This window comes from Aricia agestis, chromosome 9, assembly GCF_905147365.1.
Source record: "Aricia agestis chromosome 9, ilAriAges1.1, whole genome shotgun sequence".
Lineage (NCBI taxonomy): Eukaryota > Metazoa > Arthropoda > Insecta > Lepidoptera > Lycaenidae > Aricia > Aricia agestis.
In genome coordinates, this window is record NC_056414.1 from 14,251,279 (window position 1) to 14,262,154 (window position 10,876).

At 35.6% G+C, this 10,876-nt stretch overlaps 1 protein-coding gene across 1 annotated transcript; it reads left to right on the forward strand.

The window, feature by feature from the left end:
* The first annotated feature begins 1,639 nt into the window (after positions 1–1,639).
* Positions 1,640–5,735, forward strand: LOC121730707 (doublesex- and mab-3-related transcription factor 2). Its single transcript, XM_042119846.1, has 3 exons — positions 1,640–1,813; positions 2,901–3,042; positions 5,204–5,735. Exons 1-3 carry the CDS (start codon positions 1,640–1,642, stop codon positions 5,398–5,400), a joined length of 513 nt encoding a protein of 170 aa, XP_041975780.1. The 3' UTR covers positions 5,401–5,735.
* Positions 5,736–10,876: the final 5,141 nt, after the last annotated feature.

Below are 10,876 nucleotides of genomic sequence, written 5' to 3' on the forward strand. Positions count from 1 at the left end.
TGTCTGTTGTATGGAAGCCCCCCAGCCCCCTTAAATATTTATTTTATTTTGATTTTAGTATTTGTTGTTGCAGCGGCATTCGGCAACAGACATACACAATTTGTGAAAATTTCAGAATTCTAGCTCTAGCGGTTCTTGAGACACAGCCTGGTGACAGACAGACGGACAGACAACGAAGTCTTAGTAATAGGGTCCCGTTTTTACCCCATTCAATATTTTTATTTGTAACGCAGTAAAGTTTAATCGAGATAAGCGTAAACGCTTGCTTGCACTACATTACGGATGAAATTCCTAACACTTAAGTGTGTTAACACAAAAGCAGAAAATATCTCTTATCTTTCCCTATAAACATAGAACTCATAGAAGCAAATTAAAAATGAAACAGTAGCGGTGGTCAAGATGTAATATGAGCGGTAATTGGCAATCGCTGACCGGCGCGGATATCGGGTCACAAACTGAGATGATATTGTCTATGGTCTATGGAGTATTTATACATGTAGGTACGAATTACGATTTTTTTGTATTTGATGAAGTTTTAATTGTAAATTAAACGAAGATTTTGACATACCTAAGTCTCATACATTATCTGTCAAAGTAATTAAAGTTTAATCGTCAAAATCGTTAAATGTCTCTGAGTGCGACCGTTAGTACTCAAAGTAGCTACCTAATTTTACGTAGGTATGTTATGACGTCTAGTTAAGCCCTACGTATTTGTAGTCAATATGTCATATATTTTCCCGACTGGGCCTTTCCCTTTCGGGAAAAGAAAAGTTGGAAGACCTAGAGATAGATGGGTCGACGAAATTAAAGATATAGCCGGCAGGGATTAGATGGGAGTGGCATCAGACAGAAAAACATGGGAAAAGTTAGAGGAGGCCTTTATCCGTAGAGGAGCCATGCCAATAAACTAAATGAAAAATAAAAAGGATAAAAGGGGTATACTTAATAAAAATATTGTGTTTTTTAGTTTTGTATATAAAATATATTCTATTTAAGTTAAAAAGTGTGTAAAGCATGGAAATAAATGGCTTTATTATTATTATTATTGATGTCATATATTTCATTCAATAGTGCTCTTTTGTCCCTTTCATTATTTTTTGTAAGTAATCTAAAATGTATGTTGCATAAACTTGCGCAAAACGAACATAAGAAAGAATGTAATATAATTTTTGAAAATATTTATGTAAGTAATAGAACACAATTTAATAATAAATTATGTGTAGCACAAAATATGAATCGTTAATCATCTGTGACAAGTAAAAAATCTATCTGTTTGTTCATGAAACGTATCAAATAACAAAATAAAATTTTCTAACACCAGACTGTTAGTACCCGCCCACCGGCGCTCGACCAACCGCGAGCAAGGGGGCAGGGCCGATCTCAGCTGACGTTTACTTCGGCAACTTTTCAGCTCTCAATCGCTGAAAGCATTCGATCGGGGCTATCCGTTACCGACCCACCGTTTAGTAAATATCGAGAATTTTTGAAAGAAGTAACATTCGAATTTTTTAATTAAAAATATTTAAGTCATTATATCTGATTGCTTATTTGTTTTTAAACGTAAACTCAAAAAAATATATTTGTGAATTGAAACTGAAAAATTATATTATATCCGTGAATCGTCTGAGAATGTGAGAAGATGGAAGACGACAAGGGTCCGCGGAAGCCGTTGCGCACGCCCAAGTGCGCGCGGTGCCGTAACCACGGCGTCATCTCGTGCCTCAAGGGACACAAGCGGCTGTGCCGGTGGCGCGACTGCCGCTGCCCCTCCTGCCTGCTCGTGCTGGAGAGACAGCGGGTCATGGCTGCGCAGGTACATACACTACACACGGCGTCATCTCGTGCTTCAAGGGGCACAAGCGGCTGTGCCGGTGGCGCGACTACCGCCTCCAGCCTGCTCTCATAGAATTAGAACGTTAGAAAAGACATTCCATACAATCGTCAGCGCTAAAATGTGTCACCCTCGAAATGAGTGAGCTCACTCATCTGAGAGCAGTGTGCCTTAGGACGCGGTAACAGCCGGACGTGTTTAACTCATTAATTATCGCGTTGTTTTTCGTTACATTTCGCTCCAGAAAGCCATCATGTGCCTTCCGACAGTGCAGTAACAAAACGAGGAATACAAATAAAGCCAAAGGTGTAATATTTCACACGTAATTACTAAGATTTTATTAATATTTAAATTATTGTCTTCCATTTTAAGAGAAAAATCAAAGCGAAGCGTAAAATGAGCGAAAGAGAAAGTAGTATATGATATTACTGTAAGACAAAAAAGGACGACAATATTTTCTCTATTCGATTAAAGCGTAAAATGAGCGAAAGAGAAGGTAGTATATGCTATTACTGTAAGACAAAAAAGGACGACAATATTTTCTCGATACACATTTTGCATGCAAAAACATTGCTACAGTTTTGACGGCATACGTCGTATCTAAGTATTTTGATATCGTTGCCTGCTCTGTGCTGGAGAGAGAGGGTCATGGCTGTGCAGGTACTAACACAGTCAATAATTATAGGTACCCCTCGATTTTGGTGCCTATGGCCAGTTAAGCTGAAACCGTAAGTCAGAACACGTCCGCATCGTCCTCTTTCTTGTGATATTGATTAAACTGAGACAACCGGCGACTTCGACTTCCGAGTTCAGTGCCAATCTCTATCTATACCACTGAAGACGCTTTCGACCACATTAAACAAACCATTGAAACGTGGTAATACTAGTTTTACGTTTAACGTTTGTAATCGGCAATCGCGTAATTTCTGTTGGGAAAAATGGTTACTAATTATTATACAAAGTCGCATGTAGCTAGTCTTATTACGTGTTTGGGTTAATTCTATTTTAAATTTTCATTTAGGAAGTTTTCGGCCAGTTTTCCGTTCTAACATAATTATCACAACCTCAGGTGGCGCTCCGTCGACAGCAGAGTGCCGGCGGCGCGGCGCGGGACGGCGAGGCAGCGGCGCTGGCTGCACGTAAGCGAGCGTACCGCGCCCGCCTGCGCTGCATGCAGATGTCCAGGACATACCCCATGCAGCCCGCTTATGGTGCGTATTTATTGATTTTAACAGCTATGTAGCCTACTAGAGCTTGTCCAATTTAAATGACGCGCCTCTCTCTCTTCTATCCCTCCCTCGCACCGATTTCGGTGACGGTGGCCCATTTTTTACGGTAACCGGTTTCATTGAAACCGGGCCATTTACGCAGCAGTATTTTCTATTCCTTTACTCTTAGAACCCAGTCAAACAACGAGAGATCAGGCGCAGGACCGACATTTTACATGCCCATCCGACGCATGGATCATCTTAATTTTCAGACAATCAGGAGATCAGTCTGCATTGTCATAACCGAACTTGGAAATAACATATTGATATTTGATATTTCCAACGCGAGAATTGCACCCACGACCTCCGAGTTAAGAGGCTCTAAACCACTGGCCCACGGAGGCTCTTATGAGAAGTTCTACCAACGCGAAATGATATAATAGAACTCTCTTTTACCATGGCATGGGTATGGCATTGCGCTGGTCTCAAATCCTATTTATCCAGGATCAATAGTTTGAATTTATATAATCAAAATATGATTGTTTGTACCTTTGAGCATCCTGCATCCCTAACAACTTAGGAATTGTCATCTTTATACATGTACCCAATTCACAGCAGTTCAAAAACAATTATTGATATAGCCTGTCAAGAAAGTGAAGAAATTAAAAAGTGGCAATATCGTAGTGTCATCCCTTTCAAATCAATCTAAGAAAAAAAGGATGACACTATGATGTTGCTTATTTTAAATTTCTTCACTTTCTTGACAGACTATACTTTAACGGCTTAGTTACAAAAAAATTGCTAGACAGGTATTTCTCGTACAAAAAGATATTCTAAAATCTAGATTGTAATTAAGAAGTTAGGGTTGTGTTAATTCTTAGAACACCTCTTGTCTTTTTTCGAAACGTAAGGTAAATTACCACCCGGCACCCATAAGAGATTTTCTTTCTATACATACATATGTATACGTTCTCGGGCGTGGAGCATTAATAGCTTACCCTTTGCTCCCGACTAATTCGTTCCCCATATGTTGTTATTGTTGTAAGCGAGCCCACTACTCCGCCACTAACAACACTCGCGAATTAGCTGAACAAATATTAGTTTTGGAACAATCGTATTCTGTTAACTTTGTTTTGTGAGGTGTCAGCTTTAACTCTTTGAAATGTTTCTCTATTTTTCAAAAAAATAAATTTGTTGGAGAAATATAACTTGTTGCTTTGATTTTGTAAAACGACAGTGTTAATATGTTCTAAATCTAAACAAAAAAACCTGGTTGGTATTATAAAAACTAAAAAGTCGACTGATGCTATCGGTTGTACATTCTAAAGTATCTTTTTTTATTTTTTTGTTTATTTTTTGCGTTTGATATTCCTTCATTTGCTTTTGATATTCGTCATGTAAAATGCTACAAAATAAAAGCCGAGACTAAATAACATTTTCGGGCGATTAAAAATAGATCACCGCAGCAATAAAACTCAAACGAGGCAAACTTGTCGTTTCATCACAGAACAAAAGATGACATCTAACGCTCAGTAACACTTCACTGTCTATTAAAAAAAACTAAATATCTTTTAACTATTTTTATGAGCTCGAGTGTGTATTACAAAAAACTCTGAGGCGGCACTTTGTCGCGGTGTCGCATTACAACAGTTGTGTGTAAACATGTCTTCCGCTGGATGATAGCCCGCCGCCCGCGCCAAAATTCTTTTTATCCCACCGTTTTACGAGGGTTGTTTATTTATGTCACGTTGTTACATTTCCTCTCGCATAATTTCGCTTTAACTTCACCGATATTTGTAACTTTCGACTTTTTTTATAATGCCGGCTGATTGTATATAATATAGTCCGTCAAGAAAGTGAAGACATTAAAAAGTGGCAACATCGCAGTAACATCCCCTTTTTTCTTAGATTGACTACGATGTTGCCACTTTTTAATTTCTTCACATTCTTGACAGACTATACGTACGTATCTAATACGCGAGACCGCACCAGGCGACACTAAGCTTCAGCAGAGCAACGCGACAGGACTAGTTATAATATCGTCGGTTAATTGTACCTGATATTATTAATAACCAACGATTATATCTCAAAACCAACCCCCCACTAGAACACTACGGTGCCACTATCTTCAGGCAGCCGATTCTAAAAACTTTATAAATTGCAGGCAACGTACGCATGGATTCGTCTTGGAGCGAGCGGTTGCGGCGTCGCCGTGCGTTCGCGGACGCGGCGCTGGGCGAGCCCGCGGCGTTGTGCCGCCACCTGTTGGCCGCGCTCCTCACTAATTACATACCGCCACCGCCCCCGCCAAAGAATCCAAAGATCTCCTTCTCCATCGAGTCTATAATCGGCGTTAAGTAGAAGAAACTATAATATAGTATAGTCAGAAAAAACAAAACTATAAAGGTAAACAACCACAAATTTTTGGTTGCCTTTTTTGAGGCTATGAAATATTTTAAGGATTCTATAGCCCAGTTTCGGAACACGTAGAAATTCGTAAATTGAATTTTTTCTCCTTGTACTTCGCGCACGAAAATTATTTGTAAAATTGTAAAAATTATGGCTAAGAAAATGAGAGAGACAGTAGCGATTCAATGAATTTGTACTTACGTGTTTCTCGACGTGACCGTATGTTAAAATTTTTCTTTTTCTGATAAATATAACAATCAGTATTTATGTCTACCAAAGATTAGTTTTAAAAGAATAATAAAATGCGTCTTTATCGAACAATTAGTGCTTTATTAACGAAATGTATGGTAAAAGAATGTCTATGGTGAGGTTCCCAATTACAACCACAATACATTATGTACATTTATGTTTACACAAAATATTATTTTGTATCGAAACGAAACTTCCGAACGGTGAGTACAGAAATTATTGCAGAATACAAAATATGTTTACAAAATTACAACCGTTGTTCAACACCTGTAGTTAGGCCTCAGATAGGAGGTAGAGACGAAACGACGTACAAAAATATCTTCACTGTACTCACTGTTGACCATAATGACTTACAATGTTCCACTGAAAATTGAATTCATATCAACTGAAGACGATTATTCGAAACTATAAATGTGTTTGAATAACGAATCAAGTACATAAAATACTTAAAAATGTTCTATACAATACAAATATCAAAATATATAAGTACGATTTATATAATTTAAATATGATATATAGATACATAGCGGTACGAGTTGGCATTGAGTTTTGATGCAACATAATAATACATTCTGCAACCGCCCATTATTCGGCGTTCGTGGTAATGACTAAATATTTTTCAGTTATTTCACTTCAGAGCTTTTTTAAAAGTTAATAGTGACACTTTTCCGTTGACAAAATCAACACTTCAAAGGGAAAATAACTCTGAACGGACTATGTGGTTTTGTATATGTGGTTGGTGTGATTTGTGTATATGTGGTTTAAGTCCGAACTTACTAGAACACTGGCGCTACCGAGCTGCGTTTTAACCAATTAAAAGCGTTATCGAATAGATAAACTACCGATAAATTCACTTCAGCAATAAGGTATTAGTGATTGAAGTCGCCGCTAGTGTTATAGCTAGTAAGAGCTGTCACATACATGGCTTTACATGAACCTTCAACTGTTTCATTTAACGATAATTTACGAATATGTGGAGTTTGAATAATAATTGAAGACGTAAGTGGCTGAATTGGATAACTAAAATTTTATAACATGAGGGCAATTACTGATTTTTTCCCCTCTAATTTGAACAAACCTTGAAACTTATCTACTTCACCATCAGACCATATATAAAATCCACATTTACTTCATTTAAAATCATTTTCCCGGTCCTAAAGCCTACATTTGTGCAAAAAAAAAACAAATTTAAAATTGTTAGCCACTTCACCTACTTACGTCTTCAATTCGAACAGACAGCTTGTCTCACTTGAGTGCCAAATAATTTTTGTGAAAAATACAATCTGATTCCGATCACAAATGGTTCCCTATTACATGACACATTGTCAACACATCATTATACCATCGCATAGGAACATTGTTCTTCAGTTTTTTAACTACATATTAAGTTTTGCTTTATTTTTATACAAAATATGTTTATTTGAAAATATTACAAAAGATTTATTTTATTTCCGTTTGTAGTGATACATTTCTTAATTTTTTATTACAGAAAAATTAATTTCGATGGTTAATAAAAATGTGATTTATATGCGTCATGTAATATTGTAGTATGTGTACCAGAATTTACAAATTGATTGCAACATACAACTTCATAATTTTTAATACAATGCCTGTGTCAATTATAATTTTTCGGTTAGACGAATTAAATAACTTTCATTACTTATTGGCCTTATTGCATTGAAATATTACCAACATATTTTATTTTTCTTAATCATTCAATTCGCCTGACCTAATAAATGTATCTTAATTAAAATATTATATTATAATGCGTGTTTCAATGAATATATAATAACAATGAATGTTCGACAAAACCACAAATCTTAGAAACCAGTAGATATGACACTTCAGATAAGTTTTTAATGGGAAAGTTAGCGAACGACGTGTCGCATCAACATCACTCGTTTCTATGAGTTTGTATAAAGTTCCCTCGCATGTCGCGTACGGAATTTCTTACAAATTAAGACAGGCCGCATAAACATTTATTCTGTATTCGTTTTCCTAATGTAATTTCGATTTGGAATTTCGTGAAGCTAGCGCAAACATTCGTTTTTCTTCACGAGCGAACGCGCCGTCTTGCATTCGAAACGCACGTGCGGAATTCGTTCCGTTCGGAGAAAAGCGAGCATGTGCGTTAGTTAATAGTTAATGTATTTTCTTCTGATTCCTTGCATTCGTATGTCCAAATATGGAAAACAAATTCAGAAATCGAATACGGAAAACGTGTTCATGCCAGCCTAAAAAAAAAACAGTAGTCTATACGACATGTCGTTTGCTGATGCTTCGTATCGTCCGATACGATCATTAAAATATAATTTTACTTTTGTTTTTGATAAATAGGTAAAAAATATTAATTATTGCTCTCAATTTCAAAAACGCAAGTAGTTGCTATTATTTCCATTTAGGTGCTTCAACTTATCCATGTCGTGAGTCGTGACATATCTACCTTAGACCATTGATCTGTGGTCAACACTAAACTACATAAAATAATAGCGTAACTTCTCTACTCTAGTAAATATTTTTTTTATCTTCATTTGTTGAGTTTTAATGGGATAATAAATACGTAAGGAAACGCTTGTAAATCAAATATCCACTAGAATAGACAAGTCATTAAAATTAATATGGAATACCTAACTAGGAAGGGAAGTGCCATTACGAACGCCGCGCTCACACACACACGCACACACACAACACTTAAACAGCTATTATCACGGTTTTTAGGAAAACAATTCTAAATAAAACATTTAATAAAATCTACTAACCTTAAAATTAAAGAGGGCACGAGCAGCGCGTAAGTACAATGTGTAGGTATTACAATAATTTTCCTTTGAAACTAAAAACTAAAAAAAATATTAAAGTGAGAAAATGTTACTTTTGAACTTTTTAAAATTGGAATATCTTTTCAATTTTTTACACATGCGCTTTTTTTTATTATTATTCGATCAAGTCTCATAAAATATAAAACCGATAAGTACCAAACGAGTTCTAAATTTCTAGTCCAGATTAGATATTATGAGATTACTATTTTGAATTCTGTGAGGATCCAGATTGAATCGAAACTGAATTAATTTTAGATAAAAGTATCAGTCTACAAATAACTAAAAATTATATAATCCGAGCGATTTTTTTTTTGATATAGTGACGCGGTATGTGTAAAAAATCGCAAAAACCCAACACAACAATGACATTTAGTGCATAAGTAGTGCCGTCTACACAGTATAATGCTAGACAGTAGGCAAACTTACGATTACGACAGTGAGCGCTCAGACATCGGGCATCGTTGGCACATGACAAGGAATGGGACTAGACGGGATTGGGGACGGGACTTTGGGAGCGTCGGGTATTACGCAACGCAGTTAGGTTTATATAAAACGAAGTGTTCGACCCGTAACGTCTTTATAATACCACATTATACATATTAGTACAATTAGTATAATACTCCAAAATGAAAAAGAAGGTAGAGTTGTAAAGAAAAATGTTACGGTAGTGTTAAACAAGAGAGTCTAAATTGATAGAAAATTGCGTCACATAATACTTGAAGCTTCCCTTTTGGGTCTCGGAGGGATAACTGGGAATATACATACGAATATCATAATTTGGGTTGCATACGATAAACATATATACTTATCGTAAAAAATAATATATTTTGTTTTGCCAAAAAATAATTTTATCCCAAGGAATGTAGAATTTGATGTATCCCCGAATAACCCTATTACATTCCGATGCACTTAACCCTAACGTTACGATTGCAATAGTCTAATGTTCATTCGTACTACAAAATTTCAGAAACCATCTTGGACTCCATTTTACCATAAATATTTTTTTTCAAAAGTTATGACTATGCACTTATATTGTTTTTGGTACGTATTCAAAAATCTTAAAATATTTTTACATTGAATTATTATTATAAGGATTAGATATTAAACTTTCAACCTGTAATGAATGTTCAACAAATGCTTTTGTTTCCTGTGCACCTATAATATTATTTAATACAACTTATTGGTTACTATCAATTCCTGTTAATAGTTAATGTCGCACTACTGCAACAGAACGTAAAGTAGGCGTATCAACAATCTCTTACCAATAAAATGCGTCCAAGACAGAATCTGAAAACCCTAAATAATATAACAAGTGTTTAAAGTCAGACTTTTAGCTTTCACAAAACAAAAAAATAACATTTTTAATTTCTATATAATTATAATATAATATACAACTCATATGTATTTACATATATTTAATATTTTATTTATACACATAAATAATACTTCATATCAATCATACAAGTTGCGTCCTAGGACGCGACTGTCGTGGCGTCAACGTACACGCAAGTGCGGATTGTGGATCTAATTCTAATGACGCGAAAAATCATTTCAATTAATGTGTCTGTTTGTTGATTACTGAGGTATGCCCTCATGAGAATAACACTTTAAAAATTGCATAAAACAATAACGCTCAGTACAAAGGTATGGGTAAGTTGGCACCACAAGAGTCGGTCCACGCCAGCAACTGAGCAATCATACAAAATACAACGTAAAATACTATTTGGTATATATAGAAATCTAGCTGACACAAATACAAGCGATATATCTACAACGGCATATAATCGTATATAGTCAAAGTAAACCAGTCACAAATCACAGTTGACATAAATTCTCGATTTCACAAGTCTTTTTACATTTATATAAAAAAAGTTAGCACATGTTCTTACTCGACACATACGAATAGAGACACTAGAGGAGACATAAATGCAAGGCAGTTTATTATTTGCACTTTACCGAAACTCAGGAGTCAGTCACGTTTGCATTTGAAATAAACGAAGCGCAATAAATTTAATATTTTCAGTCGACACAGAGGCGACCGCGAAAGCAATATTACGTCAATACGAGCTACGTCCTAAATATAACATGCAACAGGTTAGAGGGCCACATTCGTTTGACGAGGTGCATAAAACACGTACCTCTTTACTAATAAAAAAAACTTACCCAATAAGCTATACAGCATTTTGTCCGTATCTATTAGGCGTAGACAAGAAAGAAACATTCTACAGCGTATCAATTGAGTACATAAATATTTTTATTTCTATTAAAATGCTTACCCATTAGATACGCTATAAAATGTATTGTCCTCTTTCAATCATCTCTGCCAACATTCTAAATACTATGTCCTTATTTATAATAACATT